Here is a 25,622-nt window from a genome sequence, read left to right as displayed (position 1 = left end):
TATCTTTCTGTGTTTGTCACCAAAATCTTTATAGCAGGAAAACAAAGTTCTTTATTTTATTTATTTTTTGGGGGCAGATGGGGCCTTGGATTTGACACAAAACTTCTTTCAATACAATTGCATTGCAATGTACAAAATGTGGGTGCTGATTCAGAGGTGGACACTATTAGCACAGCCTCTAAAAATATACAAAAGCAGCAGGTGGCGTCTATAGTAGATATATTCCCACTGTATGCGTTTGTGATCCGCTGCATCGGATCATCTTTGTGAACATCGGTCATCTGGGTGACCCTCAGGTTACTCAGGATGGCCGGTGTTTCCACGCCGACGGGGCCTACAAAATGTGGCCGATGGTCTACTGAACGGGCAGAAACGTCCGCATTTTGTAAAACATTCCCTGTCATCACCCCCCAATTGGCTGCAGACTGTCACTCACCTGTGGTCTGCAGCCGCAATGTGTCCAATGATGCAGGAGGCATTCTGCATATACGTATTTTAAAAAACATCAGAGATGTACGTAAACAATCGGGTTTCGTACATCTCTGAATTAGGCCCATAGTGAATCTTAGTCATATGCAAGGACACTTCAAATAACAAACCTGGCCTAGATGACATAAAAATATTGGTGAAAAACAGTATTTAGCAAAAATCACAGGAAGGAATGCACAAAACAGCACACTAAAAGCTATATGTAGGTGGAAAGCCCTTTTATATAAAAACAAAACAAAACAAAGAAGATAAAATGGAAGTTTAGCAGCGGAGAGGAAAAAGCAGCCTATTCCTCTCTATTACATTCCAACAATGAGCCAAAAGTAACAGGTCCTAATTTGGCAAAAGTGCCTATTTTTGGTAATGTTGCAGCAGGATTTAAAGAGGAGGTTCCTTTAAAGGCAAATCAGATTTTTTTTTTTAATAACAGCAAAACCAAAGTCACTGTCTTAAATCCCACGGCAAAGTCACCGATAAATTATCCTTCTTGCCAAATCAGGTTCTACATTACGTATATATATATAATCATATATGCCCCTATTTAGTTATATCTTACCTATAATAGACTCCAATGTGTCCCTCTTCTAGTTTGTGTATGGCGGATAGCAGAGAAGCCGCAGTAAACGCAACCCCCAGGGCAGCTAATGCTCCAATGTGGGACATCCTCAGAGTCCTGTGAAACAGACACACAACCGATGAAATGCAGTGTTACTCTGTATGTTGTGGCATGCAGCGCAAGACTCTTCTTCTTGTATACTATATTTTACAATGTATTTTTGCAGCATGCCAGTAATGCACAAGTGTGACAAGATGACTAAAGACTGGACAGCCGCCCACCACTGTACTTCTGCATTAACCACTGCACAGAACCGAAACCTGGATTTGTTAGAGAATATATTCCCATTTCTCCTGGTAGAATGCGATGTAGGAATTTCAATCCATGCTGAAAATACCATAGGAGATACATAACAATGCTTTGTAATGCATTAGCCAGAAGGTCAAAGGTCGCCAGGAATAACTACAGTGGCAGGAATGCAAGATCATTTAATTGGATAACTATAAAAAAAAGTTAATCAGCGACATTCCAGGATCCAAAAGTCTAGGTGCACATTTTACAAATGATAGATATATTGCGCAATTCAAAAGAGAAAAAGAATAGCTGTGATGTTTAAAACAGAATGTACCAAATGATGGGTAAACACGCAGTGGCAACCTGCTAAAATAACCTACGGGTGTCCCGCGGGTTGGGAAAATTGCGATATAGCGATTACCGCCGGTGAATGGATGCCGGGCGCATGCGCCTGGCATCAATTCACAGAGACATGAGCGCTTGGGGGCAGCCTGGCATGACTAAGTGCCGGGCACGCCCCCAAGAGTGATGAAGAAGGGTTGCGTCTTAAAGACACATCCCCTTTTCCTGTGTGTGCACGCGCCAGAGTGCCCTTTCTCTAGGTCCGGCGCCGGACCTAGAGTGAACACTACACGCATGTTCTGGATATGTTCTAGGGAGGGCATGTATAAATGGATTCTGAAAGCTCATGCTGTCATGAGATCTGTTCAACCATCATTGGTTGTCTGCAAATGTACAGCCACAAAAGGAATTATGAGTGGTCTGAGGGTGACAGGGGCAGATCAGCACTGGGGGGAGGGTGGTCTGAAGGTGACAGGGGCAGTACAGCACTGAGTAGGGACTGGTCTGTGGTAACAGGGTCCTCAGGACCCCAAGCAGTGCATGTTTTCAATATCTCCTCACAGAACCACAAGAGAAATAATTAGCTCCACCTGTGGATCTCTTAAAATGTGTCAGTGAGTAATGACTACACCTTTGCTCCTGAGGACAGAGTTTGAGGACCAGTTTTAGGGTATGGGCAAGTATTCAGCCGGCAGACAAACACTGTCAGCTTGCATGTACTGTACTTACATTGAACTACTGTAGAAGCCCCATACGCTGTGTGTGATCAGGCCAGTCGGTGCGTGATCCAAACAACTATGGGGAAAATATGTCAGACTTTCTAAATGAAGTTGCCCATCGCAACCAATCAGCTTCTACCTATCATTTTATAGAATGTACTTCATAAATGCTAACTAACAGCTGTATGTTTGATAAATCTCCACAATAGTACAGAGATAATCATGACATATGGGGGCAGATTTATCAAAGCTTGTAGAAAGTACCAACCTAGTGTTCTAACACCCTGCAACTGTCACAACCCGTGCAGTTGCTATTTCCTGCCTGGGGTGTCGCTCTCTATTTTGGTGCTTCTAGCACACTCAGCTGATGCAACAAACTGCTGAGATACATACAAAAAAAGTGTGTTAGAAGCACCAGAGCAGAGCGCAACACCCCAGGCAGGAAAGAGGAACTGCACGGGCTGTGACAGTTGCAGGGTGCTAGAATGAACACTGCCAACCAATCAGCTCCTGTCCTTTTTCAAACACAGCCTGTAAAATGGCAATTAGGAGCTGATTGGTTGGTACTTATATATCTCACCACTTCTATCTCTCTCCAAGGTTTGATAAATCTGCCCCTTAATGTTGTAAATTCTGCATCAGCTGTTTTTGACAGCTTGCATGGATAAACTTATTTGCTTTCCACTGAACTACTCAATTAATGTTTCCTTGAACGGCAATCGCATCCCTCGCTACTGCACCGATACTGGCTTGGTGTTCTTGTCCTCAGGAATAGACATTCTAAAACGATTTGTAAAGTTTAAAAATGCAGTGAAGTTTGAGCAGTTTGCAGACCTCAAAAAATATTTTGTGCACAACCATGATTTGTGGGCTAGCTCAATTGGGATTCAACTGCTACTTACTTGTAGATGGAAGTTAAAATGTACAGTTAAACAACATATGTTAATAATAAAGGTGCATACACACACAATGATTTTTTTAACGATTATCATTAAACGATATCATTTAACAATAATCGTTTGTAAAAATCGTTCACTTTCTGAGTCAAACGATGAACGATTTTCATTCATGCGCGTTCACGTTTGGACTTTAGTCAGACTTGTCAACTCAACGATTTGCAGTAAGGGAATATGCAAAAATCGTTTGTAGTTCTAAAAAATCGTTAATTACATTTTAAATGAACAACTTTAGTAAACGGTTTTTGTTAATTTTTTCAAGGGAGAAAATCGTTTACTAAAATCGTTCATTAACTAAATCGTTGTGTGTGTATGCACCTTAGCATACACATGGTCAGATTTGTCAGATGACGATTTGACCAAAGTTTTGAATGATTTGAATGATTTTTGACTGCATTAAAATGAATGGAATCGTCCAAGTCTTACTACAAACACATCAGATGTCAGATATTGTTATCTGACAAACGGAACGTGCATGGTTCAGGCATGTCAGATATGTCAGATTTTCCTTCAGATATGAAAGACTGAACAATTTTTAAATCGTTATCGTTCAGATCTGAAGGAAAAATCTGACCGTGTGTATGCAAAAACTATACAATGTTGCCTACTCCAGTTTAATGATACATTCTTGCGAATGTTTAACCTTTTATTTTTGTACACTTCAAACAGCAAGTGTTATTATGTTCCGGTTCAAAGTCACCATGGGGGGTGGGGGTCTGAAAGTGACAGGGACAGTACAGCACTGGGGGTGCAGTGGTCTGGGGATAACAAGGGCAGTTCAGCACTGGGGAAGAGAGGCCTAAGGGTGACAGGGGCAGTTCAGCACTGAGGGAGAGGGTGGTCTGGGGGGGTAACAGGGACAGCTGAGTTAAGCACGGCCGGTGCAGTAGTCTGAGGGTGGGTTGGGTAACCGGCAGTTCAGCGCAGGGATGAGTAGTACAGGGGGTGAAGGGGCAGCTCAGAAACAGAGTTATGGGGGAGGGGGTGTACCAGCTGTTATACAGTCACAGATGCGGGAAGCCGGGTGGGGGTCAGGAGTAGAGATCAGGAAGATTATAGACGTAAAATGCAGAATGTGCGACTTTAATCTTCCTGCTCACTGACACATAACACTTACATTATCCAGTCTCGCCCATAAGCCCACACATTATATCACCCCCATATGCTACAACACACAAAGACAATGCCAGGGGAACACACACATTCCCAGGGTAACAGATACCACCCCCCTATACAGAGTTACCCCAGCCAGGCAATAACTTCCCCGGCTCCCAACGAAGCCTGCTGACCTGTCTGATCCCTCCTAATCTTCCGGCTCCTCTCGTTCCTACCGTTCCACCTGCTCCCAGTCCCAGCTACTTCCTGGTGTCGCTCGCTAGGGACGTCACCAACGTGCGCATCGCTGAGGCGGCGGCCATCTTTGTTATGGGCCCGCCCTTGACTGGAGACTGACTGTAGTTACTTCCAGCCACCAGCAGGCGAGGCCCCAGGCTGCGGCTGCATTTTGAATGGTAAGTGATTGCTGTGACTATCGACTCGCAAGTAATATTGCATAATGTCTGTGCTGCTGATATATATAATACATAATAATGTCTGTGCTGCTGATATGTATAATACATAATAATGTCTGTGCTGCTGATATATATAATACATAATAATGTCTGTGCTGCTGATATATATAATACATAATAATGTCTGTGCTGATATATATAATTTATAATCAGGGGCTGGCTTGCAACTTTTAGCCTGGGGGGCAAATGCATGCAGGCGGCCCTGGCAGAGGAGTAGCGTGTAGCCAGGGTGCCCGAAAGAACGTGCATGCTACGGCGCCCCCCCCCCTTCAGGAGAGGACACCCTTATGCAGGCCTCGAGTAGTGCCCCCAGTAGTGATCACCCCTACGCAGTGCCCCTTGTGCCCCCAGTAGTAAGCCCCTTATATAGTGCCCCCAGTAATGGTAACCCTTATGCAGTGCCGCTTAAATAGTGGCCCCAGTTGTAGTCTTCTCCCTATGCAGTACCCCCACTATTGCCCTTTATATAGAGCCCCCAGCAGTAGTCCCTCGATGCAGTGCCCCCAGTGGTAGTCCCCTCCCCCCTATGTAGTGCCCATAGTAGTAGTCCCCTCCCCCCTATGCAATGCCCCTAGTAGTAGTCCCCTTGTAGTGCCCCTAGTAGTAGTCCCCCCCCTTGGAGTGCCCCCAGTAGTAGTAGTCCCCCCCCTTGTAGTGCCCCCAGTAGTAGTAGTCCCCCCCCTTGTAGTGCCCCCAGTAGTAGTAGCCCCCCCTTGTAGCGCCCCCAGTAGTAGTCCCCCCCCTTTGTAGTGCCCCCAGTAGTGGTTTCCTCCTTATAGTGCCAGACCCCCCGCAGTAGACACACATAATATTAAAAAAAAAAACACTTACCTGACACCCGCTCCTGCTCCTGGTCCCGCCGCCGAGATCAGCTCCTCCGTCCGCCGCTTTGCATTATGGGAGTGACACGTCATGGTAGTAATGCGTCACTCCCATTACCCACTGCGGGAGCCATAAGATGTCCGTCTCTGGCAGTGGGAGCAGCAGCCGATGAGAGTCTGTCAGACTCTCATCAGCTGTTAAAGCTCCCGCGGCTGTGTGTTTGTGCCGTCCGGTCAGCGCTGCACACGCGGTGCAGTCTGTGTCACAGTGACACAGACTGCCCGCGACCCGCATGACGCTGCTGCCCGGGGGGCACATGGCACCCTGCCCCCCGGCCCAGCCCGCCACTGTATATAATGTCTGTGCTGCTGATATGTATAATACATAATATAGTCTGCACTACTGATATATATATAATACATAATAATGTCTGTGCTGCTGATATATATAATACATAATGTCTGTGCTGCTGATATATATAATACATAATAATGTCTGTGCTGCTGATATATATAATATATAATAATGTCTGTGCCGCTGATATATATAATACATAATAATGTCTGCACTACTGATATATATATAATACATAATAATGTCTGTGCTGCTGATATATATAATACATAATGTCTGTGCTGCTGATATATATAATACATAATAATGTCTGTGCTGCTGATATATATAATATATAATAATGTCTGTGCCGCTGATATATATAATACATAATAATGTCTGCACTACTGATATATATATAATACATAATAATGTCTGTGCCGCTGATATATATAATATATAATAATGTCTGTGCCGCTGATATATATAATACATAATAATGTCTGCACTACTGATATATATATAATACATAATAATGTCTGTGCCGCTGATATATATAATATATAATAATGTCTGTGCTGCTGATATGTATAATACATAATATAGTCTGCACTACTGATATATATATAATACATAATAATGTCTGTGCTGCTGATATATATAATATATAATAATGTCTGTGCTGCTGATATATATAATACATAATATAGCCTGCGCTACTGATATATATAATGCATAATAATGTTAAGGGCGGAATTCAATTGATTCCTGCCCCCATCGAGCCCGACGGAGCTATTCAATTCTTGCTCCTGTCGGGCACGATCAGCTGACAGCGCTACATTTCAGCTCGCAGCCCCAGGGGGGTGAGAGCTGAAATGTGCGAAAAGTGACATGTTTAGGCGCCCAAACATCACTTTTCGCAATCGCGCCCAGCACTTTGGTCGGGTTTAGCTGCTTTACGCGGCTAAACCCGACCACTTTGGGCGCGATCAGCACGAAAATCTGGAACAATTGCATAGCGGCCCGCAAACTCCAGTCACTTTAGACGGGAGATGCGGGCCGCGAAAACAATTGAATACCGCCCTAAGAGTTAATTTATCACTTCACTGTGGGAATATTCGTTTGCAAACTGATCAGTTGTCACAGGTCATATGGCAATAGGGCATTTCGCCCTATGCTAGAAAGGCCACGGACTGTAAGCTGCAGAGCAGCAGGATCTGATAAATGGTTAAATGTTCTCTGTACAGCGCTGCATACTGCGTAATAGTAGTAAATAAAAATGTACAAAGTCAATCCTATAAGCTCTCATTAGATTTTGTTATCTTGAGATACTTCAAAAATCCCCCCTCTCTACCTCACGTGTAATCCTTTTTGTCTAACTCCCCTTACTATTATTTTCCTGATTTATTAGTATCATTCATACCAATATATATTGTATCTATATCTGACTTATACTCATTTAATATGTTCATTACTGTAAATGGAAAATAGACTCGGTATTGTCAGATGCTTGTTTATACTCCTGTTTATTGAAAACAATAAAACAGATTACAAAAATAAAAATACGCAATCATAAATAACTACCTCTGCTGTGAGTGAGAAAGGGGGTATTAAGGCATATATATCTGTCAGCATGAAAAATACATGATCACTTTTAGTTATTTGGCAATATATATTTTATTACATTGTTAGTCATTTGCATTGTTTGTAGCAGTCTACATAAGTTGTATTTTGCATATTGGAAACTGCCGAGCAATGGGTGCATGTCTATGAATGCATGAAGTATGACTTTTTATGACACATTTTAATTGACCTCATTGGCCATTTGGAATACTGGTGCACAAGTATGATAAAGTAGTATGTTTATTCTTCTCCACAATGTAGCCCTTGTACGTGCTATACCCAGGGTCCCCACCAGCCAACTTTTTGAATACGCCTTTTAGTTTCATAATATTGTTCAGACATTGCAATTTTCTTGAACAAACTAAACCAGTGGTTCTCAAACTCGGTCCTCAGGACCCCACACAGTTCACATTTCCAGGCCACCCAGCAGGTGCACAGGTGTACTCATTACTTACTGACACATTTTAAGAGATCCACAAGTGGTTATAATTATTTCACTTTTGATCCTGTGAAGAGACCTGGAAAACATGTACTGTGTGGGGTCCTGAGGACTGAGTTTGAGAACCTATGAACTAAACTGATGTGTTGAAAGGATGTATCTCCCTCTCTATCTCCTGGACCACACTATTTTGTGAATGCAGGTGCAAATCTGGCAGCACTGACACAGTCATTAGATAAAAGAGCTGTCATCACCGGTAGACTAAGCAGCTGTATGGAGAAACAGTAAGTGTGGTTCCTGAATGGATTGGCTGCAAATCTCTTCCAATCTGAAGCCTCAGTTACGGAATACATACTGAGCAGAAGTTACACTCTCCAGTATTGGTTTCATGGTACATGGCTGCAATCCAGTGACGGTTGGTCCCCCGGGACAGAACCACTGCCAGAGATTGACATGGCGGTGGGGGTTAATTGTTATGCATGCCTAGATCGCCACACGACTTAACAGCTGCCTTTCCCGGTGAAGTATGTTCACCCAGTACTACGATGCCGCCAGGACTTAACTCAGGTATAAAGAGTCAATGTGGAACTATGCAGCACAAGGAATGGGCTGAGATGGGAGCAGAAGAGAATCCAGGTCCAGAAAAAGGTAGATAACCAAGCAGATGCAGGACTGGCAAAGACAGTGCAGGCAGAGATTCCTACAAGCAGGAATCTACTAGAATACTGCAGCAGCGCAAGTGACTTTTGGCAGGACAGATGCTATGAGCGGCAATGCATCAATTATTCAGGAAGCCAAGCTACACTGCAGCTGAGTAGCTGCACATAAAGAGATGGGCTCCTTCCAATTAATTAAACTGCAGCTGAGTTGTTGCACACACTGAGACAGGTCCTTTGCAATTAGTAACACTGCAGCTGAGTAGCTGCAGGTACAAAGAAAGCATTACAGCTATAGTACCAACCAGGATCAACAGGCAGTGTGGCCTCAGAGAGTCCCGGTTGCCTATTAACTGCCCAGACCATCGGCCGTTGCTGCTGGCATGGCGTGGTGTCCCAGTCGCTTAGCAATGACCGGGACCCGCTGGACCTGTGAGCCGCTGCGACAACTCCTAACAATAGTGTCTCTAAATAGATTATGTTGTCCAAGGGTGGAAATAAAAGTGAAATCATTTCTAAGAACAAATGGAATCAAGTGGGGGTGACTTCTAAGTAATTAAATAGAGCACAGGTTCTCAAACGCGGTCCTCAGGACCCCCAACACTGCATGGTTTCCAGCTCTCTGAATCGCAAGTGAAATAATTAGCTCCACATATTGATCTTTTAAAATGTGCCAGTGAGTAATGAACACACCCGTGCACCTGCTGGGTGACCTGGAAAACATGACCTGTGTGGGGTCCTGAGGACTGAGTTTGAGAACAACTGAAATTGAGGCATTATAACTAGGCGCTCAGCTTCAGTATTAGGTTTGTTCTTAACCTACACAAATGTTCTCTTGTGTTTTAATTGCAGTGTGCCTCAAAGGCAAAATTATGTTGTGAGTGTACCTAAAGCACTTAAAGGTTGAGAAACGCTGGTTACAGGCCTACACTACTTGTATTGTTAAGAATGGAAGGGAGTAATAGGACTGCCACTTCTTAGTCAGGCTAAATTAATTAAGGTTTAAATGACTCATGTTTACACAAAGGGTGAACCTGATAGATTAATGTTTTCTTCAGCTCATTTAAAGTTGCAATCAAACAGAGATATTTTTTTTTTCTTGTGTACAGCAAGTTTTGTACCTTTTTAATACAAAGCTGAATAGGATTTCCAGGAGGCATCCTATATCTTGTTACTCCCTTTGTAAATTGACATGTAGGGAAGATTTAAATGGCTGCCCCCTTAGAAATGTGTCTCTTTCTCGGAAACATCTCTTTGTCTGAGCCAGTCAGTCACCAAGCTCCTCGGTGGTCATGTGATCAGAGAGAAGGTAGGCTGGTGGTCAGGGTTTATGCTGTAAGTGTCCAAAACCTCTCTACCTGCTACATCACATGTCATGTAGGATATTGCTTGGCACTTAAAAAGCTGTAAATCATTAATAGCCTGAGTGAAATCTAAAAGAAAAAATGATTAATCAGTCTTCTTACAGGTAGCAGAATGCAGTTAGCCTACAGTACATTAGATTTCCTATTTCCAGTTTTTTTTTGTTCTTTGTTTTTCTTTATAATGTTTATTTTCTCCTGTATTATGTGAAATTATTCCGTTTAATTAGTGCCCGTCACCTACACAAAACTATACAGTAAATCAGGACTGTACTAATCCTAGTCACCACGAGTAGCCACCCTATCTACAGTGCACTTGGTGGGAGCCATTTTAGCATTAAGCTCATACATAGTGTATACTCACACAGCAATGACCTCTTTAATATTAGTACTGTTAGTACTGTCCATCAATGCCGAACACTTTTACTATTACTGTGGTCAGAGTTTCACTTGTCGGAGACTCCAGTAACATCACAAGAGAACGGTCCTCGCTGCATTAGTAGCAGTGACTTTCAGCTGCACGTGAGAGGTAGATGCTGGTACCGAAATGTAATGGTCCCTAGCAGTGGGAGAGTATACTGTACAGCGAGGGACCAGGCTGCTATCACTTTTTTAAGAGGCGGTGGTTAGTTTTGGCTGAATGCAGGCTGGTATTTGATTTCTAATGAAAAAGGATATACACTAAGTCCGGCACCACACTCCAGAGCGGCACTCAAAAATGAAACACCAGTTCAATACATATACATATCAACAAAACAGAAGAGAGCCAAAACAGCGCTAGGAGTTGTTCCACATAGATCCATTCAACAGGTGTATCAGTAAGACAATATGAAGACACATAAAGGTATCTTTATCCAGTCCTTTGATCTTCCTTCAGATGTTATGACAAAATCCACAATCTCCATATGTAGAATGGAACCCGGGTGTTCAATATGGGAAATGTAGGAAAATTAAGTAGTTTGGATATACTGCCCCTGTCACTCTTTCTACGCGTTTCGGCGCTACACTGTCGCCTTTTTCAAGATGAGTGACTGAAGCAGTATAAAGGGGCATCCAGTTCAGTCCAGACCATTATAGTGCCTTCTTCATTATGCAGTCTTATAAGACTGCCGATGCTGGCATCTTTCTGCATGTACAAAAGATCTGAGGATGCGAGACGGACGACCCGTGGGAGCGTGCATCGGCATCGTGCGTACTCACTGGACGATATGAACGATTTTTCTTTCCGATGTGTCAGATTCGGCCAAATCGATCAAGATATCGTCTAGTGCAGTGGTTCCCAAACTGTGCACCATGGCACCCTGGGGTGCCTCGGGACACTTGCAGGGGCGTCTCAGGTTGATGGTCCAGCACCAAATAAAATTATTTATGGTCAATGTAAATATGTGGATAAACAGAAGCTCAAACCTGTCCACCATCACATAACTGAACCTAAAGATGACAGGTCAGCACAATTTACTTCACTTTACTACTTTACTCCATTTTATTTCTGAATTTCTCAATAACAAACTTTCGGTTTAGGGGTGCCGTGAAAACAATGCTGATACTCTAGGGCGCCGTGATTCAAAAAAGTTTGGGAACCACTGGTCTAGTGTGTAAGAGGTATATTTACTAAAGTGCCGGGGTTTTTAAAAGTTGAGATGTTGCCCATAGCAACCAATCAGATTCTACTTAACATTTATCTAGCACCTTCTAGAAGATAATAGCTAGAATCTGGTTGGTTGCTATGGTCAGCATCTCCACTTCTAAAAACCCACACTTTAGTAAATATACCCCATAGGCTGGAGTTTAAAGTATGATTCGGCCAAAAAGACATGGGGCCTGTTTCAGAGATGTACGGATTTGCATATCTGATACCTTAGAAGTGGGAAAATGCCCCCTGGTGGTGATTTTTTGCAACAACAACAACAAAAAATATATATGTATATATATGATGTGAATTTCCTTTCCATTACATCATTATGATGTGCTGACATTCCGATAAGTAGATTTTGCTGTAGACTGCTTGGAATAGGCGAACTTTAATTATAGACACCCTGTATGTAGAGGTGCACTATTGATGGAGAGGGGCTTATGAACTTGCAGATGGAAGCTACATTTTTTTCCCCTTTTTTTGAAAACGTGTATAAAACACTGAAAATCACTTTACAATATTTTGGGGTGCAGAAAATGTCTGTAAAGACTTTAATTTGCCTGAAACACCCTTGTTGTCTATTATTTTACCAGCATTAATAAAAGCAAATGCGAAAATCAGTAATTTGATTATGGTCACTAATAGCCTTCTATACTGTCCTGCTATCTCAGTTGGCACTTTTTTTAGGGTTTAAGATGATTTGCCCATCCTTTCATATTGTTCTGCCATGTCACTTATTGTAGAAAAGACTCATGGTCCCACGCTGTTCCTGATTGAATCTTGCATTTGTGGGTGCGCACATTGACACAATGTATGTGAGTGATGCAAGTTTGCCTTAGCAAAGCATTTAATTTTATTGACCCTTAAGAATAAATGGAGAACTCCTCCTAAAATGTTCAATTTAGTTTGAATGGAAGAAGAAATTAAAACATACAAAGTTACATTGTTTTCCCCTCTACAATGTGGAGATCCTCTGATCCCGCCAACCGAAGGCTCCAATTGGTGCACTGCTCTTGGCTATCCTTCAAGGGGGGACCTTGTTGGTGCATGAGTGGGGTGGGAGGGGCTTACACCGCTGCCAGTCTGAAATAGGCAAGCAACAGTAGAAGGGTTGGAGCCTTACAGGATAATGCTACAGTAAACGCATTTATAATTATAATTCTTTTTATATATCTAAATGGACTTCAAACAAAACTAAAGTACATGCCATGCACCATTGTTGTCCTGTCACACTCTCAATACTCTCAACAAACTATAGGGAGGCTGCCAGTTTTCAGGACTGCTACCCAGTTAAATGACTGTAAGGCATAGTTAGTATATTTCATCTAAAATGATATATAATAATAATAATAATTGTACGTTACAATTAGACTTATGTTGCTATTCATGCTAGAGCTTTCAAAACAGCGTGACAGGTCCACCGTAAGGCATTATTAAATATCTTTGGTACATGTAGGCAGAGATGACGTTTCTAAAGGAAATGCTTTGCATATGTACATTGGGTTGTCTGCGTTTTCATATGAAAATGAACAGGAAGTGAATGGTTTTAATAAAAACCAGGACTAAATCTATATATATTTATATATGTTTCTTGGTGGTTCGCCAAACTTCCAAGGGGGGTTGGTCCGCATATATATATTTATATATATATATATATATATATATATATATATATCCTAGTTTCCAAATACACTTCTGTGACTGCAAATACAGTATATAATCCAAAATGCAGGTGCAAGGTGCTGACTGCCTTCTTTTTTGGCCCAGCACTTAATCCATCTTTCCTTAGGTGATTATAATCAGAGCCGCATGGTTCCTAGCAGTATACCCAGGCTGTAATTAGGGGTGTGCAAGTGGTGCGGCTGCCCAGGGTACAAGGCAGAGAGGACATTACCATCGCTGCATCATCGACATCTGCAGTTGGCTTGCAGGGTGCATAACGATCCACCTTAGAGTTGTTGGCACATCCTTAGGACACGCCTGACTCTCAGTTTCCTATTCCCAGCCCCCTCTCTGTGTGACGTGTGGGAGGGGGGCCCCAGGGCATAATATTGTCCTGCTAAGGCACAGAGTGTAACTTATATTTTAGAGACACAAAGTAAGGTTAGTCCCATATTAATATTATCACATGTTCACATAAGAGGTCGCTTTGCCGTTGTAGAAAGGAATCCACAATTTATCAAAATGTTTAATTTCAAAATCAGTTAATAAAATATATATTTTTGCAGAGTTTAACAGTTATTTCATTATTGTCTTAGTGCAGGAATTGTACACCTGCATCTGCATTTTAGATTGTGGCTGCACCAGTTCACCGGCTGTAATTGGTTTCCCAGAGTAATGCCGGGCATACACTATACAATTATCGGGGCGATCTGCCTGATATCAGCGGATCCCCCCGATAATCGTAGTGGGTGTGCGGGCGACCAGGGGTAAAATATCGATCGGTTGGGCATGCCGGGTTGTCCAGTATGCTCGTCCGATGCGATATTTTGTATTAAATGACGGTCGATGGCCGTTGATGGTCGATGGCCATTCCTATGATTATGTCACCTAAGCACTGTACACATTCTCCTGCCAGCAGATGGGATGTTTTCTCTCTATGTAATACTTTGTAGTATTTATATCTTCCATCAAGATGGATAACTTCTTTCAGATAAAGAGGCAACTGTAGAAAAGATGAAATTAGAGTAGAAATGCCCAGTTGAGGGTATATTTACTAAAGTGCAGGGTTTTTAGAAGTGGAGATGTTGCCCATAGCATCCAATCAGATTCTAGCTATTATCTTCTAGAATGTGCTAGATAAATGTTAAGTAGAATCTGATTGGTTGCTGTGGGCAACATCTCCACTTCTAAAAAGCCACAGTTTAGTAAATATACCCCCCTGTAGCGTAGATGCAATATGTGTTTTTCCATATACTGTAGTATAATAATAGTATAATAATATAGGGGCTGATTCAGTGGTGGACACAGTGTAGATTTCGGTCACAAGTGGCTGATGTTTTCAGTCTGTGCATACGTCTGAGTCGCACTGCGCACTGTGGGCCTGATTCAGAGCCGCTCGTTCGCTCTGAGCGATGTTCGCACAACTGCACATGTTTATGGGTCGTAATGCGCATGCGCAAACCAGTCATTGCGGTCGGAAATCATGCGCTCGCAAAACAGCGAGGGGCTGCTAATTTGATTGACAGAATGTACCGTTTGTAGGTGGTAACAAGGGAAGGTGCTTGAAAACGGGGGAGTGGAGATCCGAACGCAGGCGTGCCTAACGGTCAAAACGGCATTTAATGTGAGTGCATAATTAGTAAAGGAGCGTCATCGACCACGTCACTTGGTTGTCTTTTAGCCTGAACTGCTCGCAGTGATAGCGGGAAGAAAATCCTACCACAAGCACTGTGAGCAGTTCAGATGCCTTTCGATGTACCCGATTAATCTAATAAATACCGGAGATGACATGTGATGCGAACGGCAAAGGGGCGTCTTTACAAAATAGCAAGCGCATTTTTCGTTCGCTCATTCAGACATAGAGGCGTCAACAAACCGCAAAGAGCGAGCGCACAATTTAAACAGCCGGTCCCTTTTTTGGAACGACCGTCCGCAAATAGCGTCCGGCTCTGAATCAGGCCCTGTGTCCTGATGGTTACTGCCAGGGGACGCAGAGTGAATTTGGACGCAGAAAGAGACAATTGCAGTGTGTGTACCTGGCTGGTGTGGGAAGTGACTAGCCAAATGCGTGCGTCTTTTTTCGCAGTTGCGGCCATGTTCCGAGGGACATTCTTAGCAACCACAGGGCTGCTGATGTCCAATGGTGCAACCGATGTGCGTCTGATGGTACAACGTATTACTCACAACGACGGATTTATTACGCAAAGCGGCGGATTTGAGTCACAGCCAGTGGGCGTCTTTGTATGAATCCTATCGGCTGAGACAGCATAAAAACGCATTTGCGCTGCGTAAAAAGACCCAGTCACTGCTCACATTACCGCCCACCTCTGAATAAGACCTATAGTGTATGTTTATACAGGTATTAGCTAAATGTGCAGGTGGCAGGTATTTAATAATAGTGCTCCCAACATTTGTCTTTGTTGCACTACTAAATATAGTGGGAATTCATAACTCACAGACAGAGACTAATAGTCTTTTCAGAAAATAGATTAGAAGACATGTTGAAAGACCTGTCTCATTTAAAATAAAAATGTCAGTCTGTACTTACAAGCTGTCTCTCAGCACAGCCACCACAACCAGCACAAGTAATTAGCTCTGTGAGGTGACTGAAGACACTGACGTCCTAAAGCCAAACTAATATGACACATCGGGAGTGATATAGATGATTAGCACAGGCAAAGGCATGTTGGGTCTCCTCTGTTGTTGGATACGGCATAGATAAGAGCGTATGAATGTAGACAAATGGGTGTCAGTTACATCCTCTGTGTGATATATTAGTGGTAATGCAATAACCTACTGAATGCAGCTCTAATGCACATGACACGGAAAATCAGACAAGAAAGGTTAAACTATTTATTGCATTTTCCTCATGAAAAAAACAACATGGATAGTTTTTATTGTATCATTAGATTGGTTGTGGTATTCCTACCTATAGGGACTGGGCTATTTATTTGTACTACCTGAAGTTGCAGGAAGAAAGCTGCTCCGTCCTCTATTCTGGGGCATGCTATCCTGCTAAACCACATCCTTTGGCACAATGGTCCTGATTTAGAGGGGCACGCAATTTGAACGCAATGCCGATGTTCATGTAGTTGAGCGATTATTTCCCACGCCGCATCTCAAGTAGTCCTGAAAACCCTAGGACGCAAGCGTTACACAGAGTGTGCAAAGATGTGGTTGCGTTCGGAACAGACAGTACCAAATTTGGGGCGGCAAAGTGATGGTCATTCCTGGGTGGGGACTGGGAGGTGGTCTGACGTGAAGGCAGCGGCTGTGTTCTCTGTAGCAGAGCCGCAGCCACAGAGGCCATATTCAGAAGGATAAGCTGTTCCTGTCATAGGACTGGTGCAAGTGTTGAAGGTGCACACCATGCTGCACTGATAGTGACGTGTCAAGAGTCACCGGTGGTGTTACAGCGCGCAGAGACGCTCAAAGTGGGCGTCGTACAGCTTTCTTACTACACCAGGGAAAGGCTGATATTAACCTTTATGTATTATCGCAGCCGTGACTCTGGCAACTGACACGGCAGCCTCCACTTCTGAATCAGGCTCCTTCACTACTACTGAAAGGATTTACTGCCTCCAGGTAACATTAAGGTATGTGTACAGGCTGTATCTTTCAGGCTTTCTTCTGTGTTATTCGCCAAGACCTATAGATCATCAGGGAGCGATGTATTCAATGCACAGACCAGAGCTGAGCACAATGAGAATAAGGATCTCTACTGAATGTAAAGGTCAGGATTATAACCACGTGATAGGAAACATATTTGTGTAACAGGATAAGTCATGGCAATAAGGACACCTAGTACTAGTAATACCATTTGTATTGGTGGGAAGTTGTTCGTTACAAGATGTCAACATTTAGAATGTACAGTCAGCATTCTGCCTATCAACATTCTCAATGTCGACATTGTGACCACGTCGACATAATGACTGCATAATTGCTAGTAGGTTGTTGTAAAAAATTTATTTTTGGATGGACCCTCCCCTTTAATTGTAGAATAGTTTACATGAAGGGGCTCTCAATCTGCAAGCTTCAGGTGCAGTAGTCTGCTCCTCTACAACTTACCGCACTCTCTTGCAGTGTTAGCAACTCTCCGTCCTACCCAATGCCCCCCCATATCTGCCCACATGTTGCTCTCACTACCTTGGAGTGAGCACTTGCGTGCTTGTAAGTAGTCACCGCTCCCTATTTGGCACCCCAGGGAAACCTTAACTGACAATCGGCTGTGTTGGGTTATAGCTGCCCTTTTCCAAGAAATTGGAAAAGGACAGCTGTAACCCATCACAGGGCCTGATTCAGCAAGGATCGCAATTGGAAAGCTGCACGCAGGCACCATCGCGACCATCGGAGGTCGATGGTCGCGATGGTGGACTGCGCTGGGCCTCCAGCCAGTTGAGTAAGCCTCAGCTTACTCAGCCTGGCCGGCTTGCAAGCACAGGACACTGTGTTGATCAACGCAGATCCTGGGCTGGTCACTTTCGGAAAACGGGGCGGACATGCCCCCGTTTCCAGGAACGCCGTCTGATCCCGTCCGCCCCTAAAATTCCTCTGCCTGTCATTCAGAATGGGTCCTGCGTACGCGCACATTCACGATAATCGGGAATCTTCGATCAGCAGTGCACTTGCTGAATCAGGCCCACAGTCCATATACTTTGTATGTTTTTAGTTTTGTACTATCAAAGGGGGCTTCTCAGGACCCCCAAGAGTTCATCACAACAGGTATCAGTCAGGCATTCAATCCACTTATATAGCATATCATATAAGGCGTTTCCTGATTAATGCATATTAACAGCAATTCTATTAGCTAATTATTCTGTATTAAGACTTCTCTTTCTAGCCAAAACTTATGCTTATCTATACTTATGTTTTGGGCTGTACTGAAAATATGAAATTAGCTAAAACTCATTAAATTTGCTGAAACATCCTAAAACTCATCTAAACACAAAATGCTGATGAGCTGTCAGTGTGTGAGCACATTTACACATTCTGTACTTCCCTATAACTACTTGGTAAGTCTGTACAGAGAATTTGAACAAATATAAAATGGAATCCATGAGCTATCATGGCTCTGACTTTATTAGTACATAGCATTTGGGGTCAGATATTCATCCACAGAATATTTTCATATGGTTTTTTTCCCCCCCCTAAGCAGTTTTTGACCAAAAATGCCATAACGGTTCCCTTATTAACAAATAATGTACAATTGCTTTGAATTCTGCATAGTGTTTAATTCCACATATAGAAGACATGTTATTGAAAACTTTCAGTTTTCGGAGTTTGCTGTATATCAGGTGGTCCTATCGGACCCCTGATGATGAATGGCCCGTTACCTTAAATATGTGGCATGGTTAGCGGGCCGTTTAAGCAATGATGAATAGGCCCCTTTATCTGTTAGTAAAGAGTAACTTAGGGATCATTATTTTTGCTACAGAAAATACAAATTTTCAAAGCCTGCTATTATATAGGACACTCCAATACTGGTAAATATAAACCATATCATCAAAGTTTAATTCAAAGGCGCCTCAAATTCCCCAACGATGGACAGGTAAGGAAACAATAACAAAATAGACATGGAGTACAAGTACATACGTTTCTATACAGGACGTGTAACTTCTCAGAGCAGGTATGACCATACAGTTCAGAGCATGTGCAAATCATACATGTAATGATCATACAGTTAGAGATGGCACAAAGAATGTACAGTGTGTGAATGTGTAGACGAGGGGGTACAGCTGTGAGACATAAGGTCAGAGGACCCTGCTCGTTTGCAGAATAGAACCTTTACATCAGGGATGGGGAACCTATTTTCTGCCGAGGGCCATTTTGATATATGTAACATTATTTGTGGGCCTGGTGCAGGCCACGCCCCCTCCATGTGACATCACAAGGGGTGGGGCCACAATCGCCGGTGATTACAGCAATGCCCGTAGCATACTGAGGCTGCTCCAATGAGCTGTAAGGGCAACAGTGTGACCATCTGAAGCGTCCTAAGGCAGGGTGTAGTAGGTATTACCGCCGGATGCAGGGCCGGCGGTTCAAACCCCGACAGCGGCAGCCTGGCAAGGGTGAAAATCCTGATCGTCCCTAAAGTAAGTATCGCTAATCTAATTCCAACCCCTCCAACCCTCCCTTAGGGGTGCCTAACCCTAACCTCCCCCCCAAGTGCCTAACCCTAAACCCCCCCCAAGTACCTAAACCTAACCCCCCCTTCCCCGCAGCATAAACCTAAGTCTCCCGGGGGAGGGTGCCTAACCGTAACCTCCCCCAGGATGTGTCTAACCCTAACCCCCCTTCCCCTAGCCTAAACCTAGCCCTCCCGGGGGGGTGCGTAATCCTAAGTCCCCCCGGGAGCCCTAAACCTAACCCTCCCCCCCCGCGGCTGCCCGCGCCTGGCTTACCTTCGTTCGGTATACCGGACGTCGGTCTTCCGGCGTCTGGTTAATGACAGGCGTTGAGTTTTCGACGCCTGTCATTAGTACCATGCCGGGATTAGAAAGTCTGGAAGCCGACGGTCGGCATTTAGACCGTCGGCTTCCAAACTACATCCCCCTAAGGCACCCTGCTAGCCATATGAGGCTAGCAGAAAAAAAAGCTCAGAGGGCCAGACCAAATGATTCCACGGGCCTTATACAGTCCCCGGGCCTGAGGGTCCCCATCCCTGCTTTACATAGTACTCAGCAATATATCATTATTATATGAGGACTTTACTGTCAGACTAGCTGTCTGTGTTTTAGCTTGGATGGGTTTGAATCGTATAACTGATTTGCCTGGTAAAATGTGTCACTCATCCTATTATTTAATGGTGTTTTGATATGTATTGTTCAGCTTCTAAGTTGGCCCTTCTGTCTGTATATTGCTGTGACATCCGTGGCAACTGTTGGACCTTGTCACCGATTCCACTTAACAGCACAGAATTCCTAACTAATGAGGGTTTTTTTTCCCCTCCCTGACATGAGAAACAGCATCAGCTATGCACATGTATAAACAGACACACATGTAACCCTAAACTGAGCAGAGGCTCCATGCTGCCGTCAAGCTTGTCATGAAAATGATTAATGGCCAAAAGGCTCCAAATTACCTTCATTGTCAGCTCTGTATTGTTAGTTCTGACAACTAATGAGGTCCGACAGCCCTTCCTTTCTCACACAGCACTTAAAGAGCGTGTGATTTCTCTCTCTGACCTTCTAACTCGTGTGCAGCCAAAAAGTCAGGGCTCGTCTTCACCACTAAACACTGAAATGTACTGTGCCCTGGCATTGACAGTGGAGTGCCCGCAGCTAGGAAGATACATAGTGTTGTGCATTGTTTTTTTTACGGTACCTAAAAGGGTCATTATACAGCAGCACGCACAAAAATTGGTGCTGGGCGCTTTTATAAGAGCATGTGACCAGCACCAGTATGTAAGAAAGCATAAAGTAGAAAAAAGTCTGTTAAACGTAAAGATGAAAATAAAAAAAAGTAATTCACAGCCTAATCACAGGGTGAAATAAAAAAGTTCATAAAATTACATAGACTTACTAAAGTGGAACCTCTGTTTAAAGCAAACGATCACACTGCCACTGATGTGTTTTTGAAATGTGAAAATAAAGGGTAATAACATAACATTTTTGATATTGGGCCTGATTCAGATATGGATGCTTTTGCCTACTGGAGGCGTCTGAAGGACAAAGATGCCTCCTGTCAGCATCTCAGATCCAAAGATGCAGTATCGGGTCAACATCGCGACCAAATGTTGCGATGTTTGCGGCATCGGCCATTGAGTAAACCTAAGCCACCCCCTGCTCGCTTGCGGGGCCAGTAAATCTGCATTGGAAGACGCCCACAGTGGCCTCTGCACTCCTGCGTGTTCTGGCAGTCCAGGCAGCACCGCCCCCAAATGTCACCGGCATATGCGTAGTACAGATCCTGCGCATGCGCCAATCATCAAACATCGAGTTTACGTCTATCTCCCATTTTCTATGATGGTATTATGAAGATTTTAAGAGTTCACCGTTTAGGACAATTTTATTGTTTGCTTTCTCTTACCCAGAATCGTCTGACAATACAATACTTGATGGGCATCATATAGCCTAATACAGAGTTGCCTACCCTCCCGATTTTCGCGGGAGTCTCCCGAATACAGGTGGGAGCTCCCGCTACCCCGTAAAGTAGGTTGAATCCCCCGCATTCCCTCTGCCCTGTCTAAAAATCTGGACAGCGCATGCGCGAATCCGGAGGTAAAGGGGGCGGGGCCCGAAGCTTAAGACGCAGGGGCGCACTCACCGGGTGCAGGGAGATAGGAGTGTGGCTGCTGTGAGGTCTCCTGGGCACGCCTTCCCCTGCTCACAGACTGATGCTCCCAGCATTCCCTGGCCAGCCTGTGATGACAGAGGGGGGAGGAGCCGACGCCGGAGGACACTGAAAACAGAGACAGAGGAGCTGCCTGAGACTGTGAGTGTTAGAGGTCACTGCAGCTCCTGCCACATGTATAACTCATGTCAGTGCCGTGGGGGAGGGAGGGAGATCTATTACTGTGTAATTGTATGTGTGGGTGTAGTAATGTGATGTACAGTATGTGTGGGTGTAGTAATGTGATGTGTGTGGGTGTAGTAATGTGATGTATGTGTAGTAATGTGATGTATGTGTGTGTAGTAATGTGATGTATGTGTGTGTAGTAATGTGATGTATGTGTGTGTGTGTGTGTAGTAATGTGATGTATGTGTGGGTGTAGTAATGTGATGTATGTGTAGTAATGTGATGTACAGTATGTGTGGGTGTAGTAATGTGATGTATGTGTAGTAATGTGATGTACAGTATGTGTGGGTGTAGTAATGTGATGTGTGTGGGTGTAGTAATGTGATGTATGTGTAGTAATGTGATGTATGTGTGTGTAGTAATGTGATGTATGTGTGTGTAGTAATGTGATGTATGTGTGGGTGTAGTAATGTGATGTGTGTAGTAATGTGATGTGCGTGTGTGTAGTAATGTGATGTATGTGTGTGTGTAGTGATGTATGTGTGTGTGTAGTAATTGATGTATGTGTAGTACAGTATGTGTGGGTGTAGTAATGTGATGTATGTGTGTGTAGTAATGTGATGTGTGTGTAGTAATGTGATGTATGTGTGGGTGTAGTAATGTGATGTGTGTGTAGTAATGTGATGTATGTGTCGTAATGTGATGTATGTGTGTGTAGTAATGTGATGTGTGTGTAGTAATGTGATGTATGTGTGTGTGTGTGTGTGTGTAGTAATGTGATGTATGTGTGGGTGTAGTAATGTGATGTGTGTAGTAATGTGATGTGTGTGTGTAGTAATGTGATGTATGTGTGTGTAGTAATGTGATGTATGTGTGTGTGTAGTAATGTGATGTATGTGTGTGTAGTAATTGATGTATGTGTAGTACAGTATGTGTGGGTGTAGTAATGTGATGTATGTGTGTGTAGTGATGTGTGTGTGTGTGTAGTAATGTGATGTATGTGTGTGTAGTAATGTGATGTGTGTGTAGTAATGTGATGTATGTGTGTGTGTGTGTGTGTGTGTGTGTAGTAATGTGATGTATGTGTGGGTGTAGTAATGTGATGTGTGTGTGTGTGTGTAGTAATGTGATGTATGTGTGTGTGTAGTAATGTGATGTATGTGTGTGTGTAGTAATGTGATGTATGTGTGTGTAGTAATTGATGTATGTGTAGTACAGTATGTGTGGGTGTAGTAATGTGATGTATGTGTGTGTAGTAATGTGATGTGTGTGTGTGTGTAGTAATGTGATGTATGTGTGTGTGTAGTAATGTGATGTATGTGTGTGTGTAGTAATGTGATGTATGTGTGTGTAGTAATTGATGTATGTGTAGTACAGTATGTGTGGGTGTAGTAATGTGATGTATGTGTGTGTAGTGATGTGTGTGTGTAGTAATGTGATGTATGTGTGGGTGTAGTAATGTGATGTATGTGTGTGTGTAGTAATGTGATGTATGTGTGGGTGTAGTAATGTGATGTATGTGTGTGTGTAGTAATGTGATGTATGTGTGGGTGTAGTAATGTGATGTATGTGTAGTAATGTGATGTGTGTGTAGTAATGTGATGTATGTGTGTGTGTAGTACAGTATGTGTGGGTGTAGTAATGTGATGTGTGTGTGTGTAGTAATGTGATGTATGTGTGTAGTAATGTGATGTATGTGTGTGTATAGTAATGTGATGTATGTGTGTGTGTGTAGTAATGTGATGTGTGTGTGTAGTAATGTGATGTATGTGTGTGTAGTAATGTGATGTGTGTGTGTGTGTGTAGTAATGTGATGTATGTGTGTGTGTACTAATGTGATGTAATTGTGTGTGTGTGTGTGTGTGTGTGTGTGTGTGTGTGTGTGTGTGTGTGGAGGTGAAATCTTCATATGATGTGTGTGACAGACTGGGTGTCTGTTTGTGAGAGGCTGTGTGTGTGTGTGTGTGAATCTATTCATGGGATGTGCTGAGACTGTCTGTGTGTGACTGTGTATGAGACTGTGTGTGTGTGACTGTGTGTATGAATCTATTCATGTGATGTGTGTGAAACTGTCTGTGTGTGAATCTATTCATATAAATGAATGTGTGCGTCTGGGGGGGAATCTATTAATGTCAATATGGCAGGGTAGAGATGTATTAATGTCAGTGGGGGAGCTAGGGCGTCAGCTTATAGGAATATATACGCCCATAGGTGGAGTTAGACACGCCCTTTGGGTGGAGCAGACCACGCCCCCCACAAAGGCGCGTCGCATTCTGCAGCCATCTACAATCTCCCTCAAAGTCATTTTCAAAAGTAGGCAAGTATGGCCTAATAGCAAGTTTTATGGGTGTGGAGAAGTCTAGAAGAGTCAGAAAATACAAAGGAAAGGAAGCAAAGAGGCCACAAATACAATTCCCCATGTTTGCTTATAGCATAGAGGGATAGTGTAAAACCATGTCTAGCACTTTTATTCCTTGGTACTAAGCAAAATATTGGGAGATTAGCTCCGATCTATTATTCTAACTATTATGTATGTCAGTCATTCACTGCCAGCAAACAGAATATTCCACAATCTCCCTGTTATTTATTGTTCGTGGTATAGAACTGCCATATACCATATGTACAATAAAGGAGACCAATTCATACTTTATAATCTAAAATATAAATGTAGCTTTTCTGGTGCATCCCCCTCCATGGTCCCTCTGAGATTATTCCTTGGTTCCTGATCTCTATTAGGCCATGCTTGGAATGGGAATCGATCAATGTTATGTCAGAGCAATCAATGCCTTAGTTCTGACATCAAATCGAAAGATGCCTTCTTTACACACAGAGACAGAGGACAGGAGTAGTGACTGGTGATTGGGCAGTTAGGTCAGGTGACATGACGGCGCAAATGTAAAGATGCACAAAAGAATCAATGTGTTTCCCATGCCCAGAAATATCAATGGATTGTGACCAAACATTTAGTGGAATCAATATTTTATTCTTTATGGTGGGAATATCGGAACAATCAACCCCCCCACTCCCCCTCCACACACACACTCGATTCCGTTTCATTTAAAGGCAATTAAATCAATAGAGATCTAAATGGAGAGAAGCAAATCAACTAATTCATTTAATTGACTGCTGCTGCTGCTGCTGTTGATTGAATGGCCACCCCAATCATCCAATCAGGAGCAGTCTGTCATTTCCATCTGTGTTAAGGATGCCTCCTTTTCTTCTGATCATTCTTGCAGCTATTCTCCATCGTAGGTCTGCAGTACGAGTATGGGGATCATCTACATCACGCGAGTGCTTTGGGTCTTGGAGAATGGTCCTTATTGATGTGCAAGTTAGGAATGAAATCATGATGATCCACAAAGTTGGAAATCCCTGTCCTTTATCTGAAGGGAATACCTATGGTTAATGTAGGATCTAAGTCACTGTGCTGCATGTGGCCTGGTGGCGTTACGCTCTGGGGGCTTGGATTTGATTACGCCCAGGACACTATTTGTAGTTTGTATGTTCTCCGGCCTATGTATGATTGCATTTCCTCCCATTGCTCCAGTTTCCATCCACACTCCTAAAACATATAGGTAGTTTAACTGGCCACTGACTAAATTAGCTATAGTGCTTGTGTGTGTTTATATGTCTGTGGCAGTGAATTTAGATTGTAAGCTCCACTGGTGCAGAGACTGATGTAAATAATTGCAGGCATTCCCTGATTGTA

The 25,622-nt window shown here is 43.2% G+C and overlaps 1 protein-coding gene and 1 long non-coding RNA gene across 3 annotated transcripts in view; one reads left to right on the top strand and one right to left on the bottom strand.

The window, feature by feature from the left end:
• The window catches only part of ERLIN2 (ER lipid raft associated 2), a 32,946-nt gene extending 28,131 nt beyond the window's left edge, over positions 1–4,815 (bottom strand). The window contains exons 1-2 of the mRNA XM_088453042.1: positions 4,646–4,815; positions 1,046–1,162 (exon numbers count right to left, since the gene is read on the bottom strand). Of these exons, the coding sequence (XP_088309168.1) occupies positions 1,046–1,152 (107 nt within the window). The 5' untranslated portion in view covers positions 1,153–1,162; positions 4,646–4,815. The remainder of the gene's footprint in view (positions 1–1,045; positions 1,163–4,645) is intronic.
• The window catches only part of LOC148481744 (uncharacterized), a 179,188-nt gene continuing 158,319 nt past the window's right edge, over positions 4,754–25,622 (top strand). For both annotated transcript variants that reach the window (XR_015871850.1, XR_015871849.1), the window contains exon 1: positions 4,754–4,867. This is a non-coding gene — a long non-coding RNA (uncharacterized LOC148481744). The remainder of the gene's footprint in view (positions 4,868–25,622) is intronic.

Source organism: Taudactylus pleione, unplaced genomic scaffold (assembly GCF_031769625.1).
Source record: "Taudactylus pleione unplaced genomic scaffold, aTauple2 ptg000567l, whole genome shotgun sequence".
Taxonomy (NCBI): domain Eukaryota; kingdom Metazoa; phylum Chordata; class Amphibia; order Anura; family Myobatrachidae; genus Taudactylus; species Taudactylus pleione.
The sequence above is the reverse complement of the archived record's forward strand: the minus strand, read 5'-3'. Positions and strand labels throughout refer to the sequence as shown.